This window comes from Medicago sativa, chromosome 6, assembly GCF_051527215.1.
Source record: "Medicago sativa cultivar Bolivia chromosome 6, Bolivia_mono, whole genome shotgun sequence".
In the NCBI taxonomy this organism is placed as follows: Eukaryota; Viridiplantae; Streptophyta; class Magnoliopsida; order Fabales; family Fabaceae; genus Medicago; species Medicago sativa.
In genome coordinates this window covers 66,124,513-66,128,342 of record NC_140754.1, presented here as the reverse complement: position 1 = coordinate 66,128,342, position 3,830 = coordinate 66,124,513, and the positions used below count along the sequence as shown (strand labels likewise).

Sequence of the window (3,830 nt, the reverse complement as noted above, 5' to 3'; positions counted from 1 at the left end):
GGTTTGAAAGCTCCCCCTAAGTTCTATCCAGGTTAATTAAATTCTTTTAATGCACAATAATATTTCAAAAATGAAAATAAGTAGATTATAGATAAGAAGAATGGTTCAATTAATCTTATTTGAAATTTGATACTCCTTCTTACGTTCAAAGCTTATACCTTTCAGGTAAGAATCATAGAAGTTTTTCAAAAAATAATTTTCAAATAACATTAATGGGGCTCAGAGCCTTTAAATACTATCACATATACTCCCCCTTTTGTCAACAACAAAAAGTTTTAAAAAAAAACTTAAGACAAAAAGAGAAAATAGTTTAAAAGATAGTGAAAAAAAACTAATAGGTATAGAGAGTATAAACTATAATCAGATCATAACATAATCAGAGCAGAAATAATAATGTATATCAGAGCAAACACATATTAAAGCATAATCATGAGATTATATTCAATCAGAAGCCAAAAGAATTCAGAGCACAGATAAATTTCAGAATCATATCAGAGGAATCATCAAAAACAACAACAAAACAGCTAAGGTGTGCATCTAGGAGTTGGGTTATTGTGGTTGTTGGATCAACGCCTTCATGCAAGAAATTTCCTCAGATTGCTTCTTCAGGAGCTCAGATTGTTGCTTCACAAAATCTTCAAGAGCTAACTGCCTCTGAAGGAGAGAATCTTCCCTAGCCTTAGATTCTTCCTGCTGTTTTACCAATCTCTGCTTCAGCATCTTGAATACCTTTGCTTCCCTTGATACATATTCTGACTCTGAATAGAAAGGCTCATTTGCTAGATACAACATTGGACCTCTAGCTTGCCCAGCTAAGTGCATATTCCTCAAATGTCTTCTTACTGCAGCAGCTTGGATCCTAAGACATTTCTTGCTCACATCATCTAGCAGTTCAGAAACTTTGCTCTTCAAAGATGTCCAACGATCCTCATAGACAATAGACAGAGTTGGAACTCTTCTTAGTTGCACTAGAGCTTGCATTTCTGAGCTGATCTTTTGTAACTCAGATCCAATGTAATCAGATTCCAGGATGTCTAGGTATGGTTGTTCAAGGATCTCAGTGTCTGATAAAGATGAAGATTGGTCAGAAACACTCAGGGTTTGGTTTTGAATTTGTTCAGAGTTTGGGACAGACACAGAAGGTTCACCAACTATCTCAATAACAGATTCTAGAATGGTCTCTTGTTGAGTAGGTTGTGGTATTTGTGATGTTGAGGTCATTTGTGGTTCAGGTGGTTGTTGTTGGGGGCTTTCTGAAGTAACTTCCATAGAAGCAACTTCAGAGGCTTTTTCTGAGCTTGGGCTAATCTCTGGTTGAGATGATGAGGCTTCATCAGTAACCTCATCAGGCACAACCATGTTGAGTGGTTGAATAACCTCAGGTTGGAGAGGATGGTTAGGGGGTAGTTTTCTAAACTTGAGCTCTAAGAGTTTACCTACTCTAACCCCAAAAGGTTCGTTAGGTGATACAAGTTTAGCAGGCTTTGTGTGTAGCTTGGATGTTGTTGATTGGCTTTTTATGAGTTTTGGGTAATGTTGTCCTAAGGGTTTATCATCATCATAATCAGTTGATGATGATGATGATGTGGATGAAGATGAGGTGGACTGGGAGGATGAAGGTGAACTTGATTCTACATCTTTAACAGAATTAGTAGGTGAGACAGGATTACCTTCTTCAGAAGCAACTGCTTCTGGCTCAGCAGCAATGTCCTCCTGGACATCTTCAGTAGCACTCACTACTATCATTAAGTTACCAGCTTCTGAGGTCACTTGTTGTTGAAGATCTTCAGTAGCTTGAATAGCTTCTTTAGCAACAACAGCTGCATCTTCTCTAACAATGCTAGATGCAGGAACATCAATCTTCTTTGACAGCTCCAAGGCCTTCTGAAGAGCTTCAGCAGCAGCATCTTCAGCCTTCTTCTTGTTGACCTCCCTTATAACCAAATCTGTTGAGGCTTCAACTCCTGCCACATCCTCAACAACATAAGGAGATTCCTTGATCTTCCTTATAGCAGGCTTCCTCTTCCTCTTGGGCATTGGTGGTTGATCATGAGCAGTTGCAGTTGAGGAAGCAGCTACTTTGCCACTTCTTGTCCTCTTGTTCAGAACCTCACTAGCACCCAGGTCCTGAACTTCCTCCTCAATTGATGGCATTGAGGAACCACCAATCTTGAGTTTCTCAGAGGAAGCCTTCCCTTTCTTGGAAGGTTGCTCAGCTTCCCAGTATTCTTCTTTAGTGGTTGCCTTCCTCTTAGACTTCTTGCCCTTAGCAATTGGCAGAGCACCACCATACATCTCTTCAGGTACATCCTCCAACCTGATGACCTTATTATATGTCTCATAGTAATCCTTGATGAAATGTATCTGCACATCAATAGGATCCTTCTTGCAGATGGGTGGAAAGTCTCTCAATAGATCAGACTTAGCTCTGGATTCACTCAAGTCAGAATTGAGCTTGGTGACAATACTGATCAGCTTCATATGCTTGAGTGTATGAGCATTGATGAACTTCCCAGTCTTAATGTCAAGCATCTCGTCAGAGAAGGCCTCAACAATACTGAGTAAGTCCAAAATCCCTCCTTGATGAAGGATTTCTGATATGAGCCTTCCATAAGGCACCCAGTATCTTTTCTCCGTTTGACTCTTCCTCAGCTTATCAATCATATACCTGAAAAGGTACTTAAGCACATTCACCTTTTCCTTCTTAATAAAGTGATGAAGGAAGACTTTCTGCCCCAGTGAAGGTTGATCACTACCTCCACCTTTTGGAAGCAGATTCTCATTATGAATCTTCAGAAGCAACTTCTTTTCTATGCTCAGGTACGCATACTTTCCTGGCAACTTGGAGTTGAACAAGGACATGTTTACTTTTTCGTTCCAAGGGATGTTCCTAGCATCTGGAATATCCACTCCTGAGTACTTACCAGAAGCATCTAATCTGAGTACAAATGCTATCTGCCATTCAGCAATGAATACTGCAATTCCACAGACACTTGACCTAATTTCAACACAAGTAAATGGTTCAAGTCCCATTTCTTCTCTCGTCTCTCCAGCCAGAGAGGGGTTAAGCAAAACCTTCTGCTTTTCTTCAGCTTTTGAAGCAGCTTTATCATACACCGATGCTCTTACCCAGAAGTGCCTTACCAAAGCTTCGTATGTTGGTCCATTCAACATATTGAAGTAAGGCATGAGCCCTTGTTCTTCGTAGTAACCTCTAATATCACACCCATGGTATTTTAAAGACTCAAAATCCACAGGATTCTCTGTTTGAATCCTTAAATCCCACTCTTCTAATTCCATGGTTCTTCCAGTAATTTTGTAAGCAGGTGCTTCCTGTGAAGATGATTCTAGAGCACCATGTTGTTGCATGTTGGAAGTTAATTCTGGAATGTCCTGATGCGAGCTTGATGATGCCATTGATGACGATGAAGATTTTAGGGTTCTAGGGTTGAGTTGCAGAGAGTTTGCACTTACTTCGCAAAGAAAGGTTTGAGAAAAGAAAGCGTTTGTTGTGAAGTGAGTAGTGTGTGAATTGACTAAGTGTTTTTAGTAAAACGTTTGCAATTCAGAAAAGCGACAAACAAACATAACATTAATGACAAAGGGGGCGCGTGTTTAGTACATTCAAAGCTTATAATCATCATCGCCCTTTCAAGTTATACACCAATACAAATAAGCCACGTCAGAAGTTCTCAGAGAAACTGCCAATTTAGTGGGCCAGGAGTTACTAAAAAGTAACTTCCAGCGTTTCCACTAACTCTGATATTCAGAAGCATAAAATCCAGCCTCTGGACTTCAAACCCTGATGTCATCATCAGAAGCATATTTTC

The 3,830-nt window shown here is 39.7% G+C and overlaps 1 protein-coding gene across 1 annotated transcript; it reads right to left on the bottom strand.

Moving 5' to 3' along the window:
- Positions 1-549: 549 nt before the first annotated feature.
- LOC146916421 (uncharacterized) lies at positions 550-3,417 on the bottom strand. The gene has a single exon (XM_085721632.1). It carries the CDS (start codon positions 3,415-3,417, stop codon positions 550-552), a length of 2,868 nt encoding a protein of 955 aa, XP_085577758.1.
- Positions 3,418-3,830: the final 413 nt, after the last annotated feature.

Bases quoted from the DNA above. Each gene is read 5' to 3' on its own strand.
- LOC146916421 (XM_085721632.1), bottom strand. From the start codon at position 3,417: ATGGCATCATCAAGCTCGCATCAGGACATTCCAGAATTAACTTCCAAC.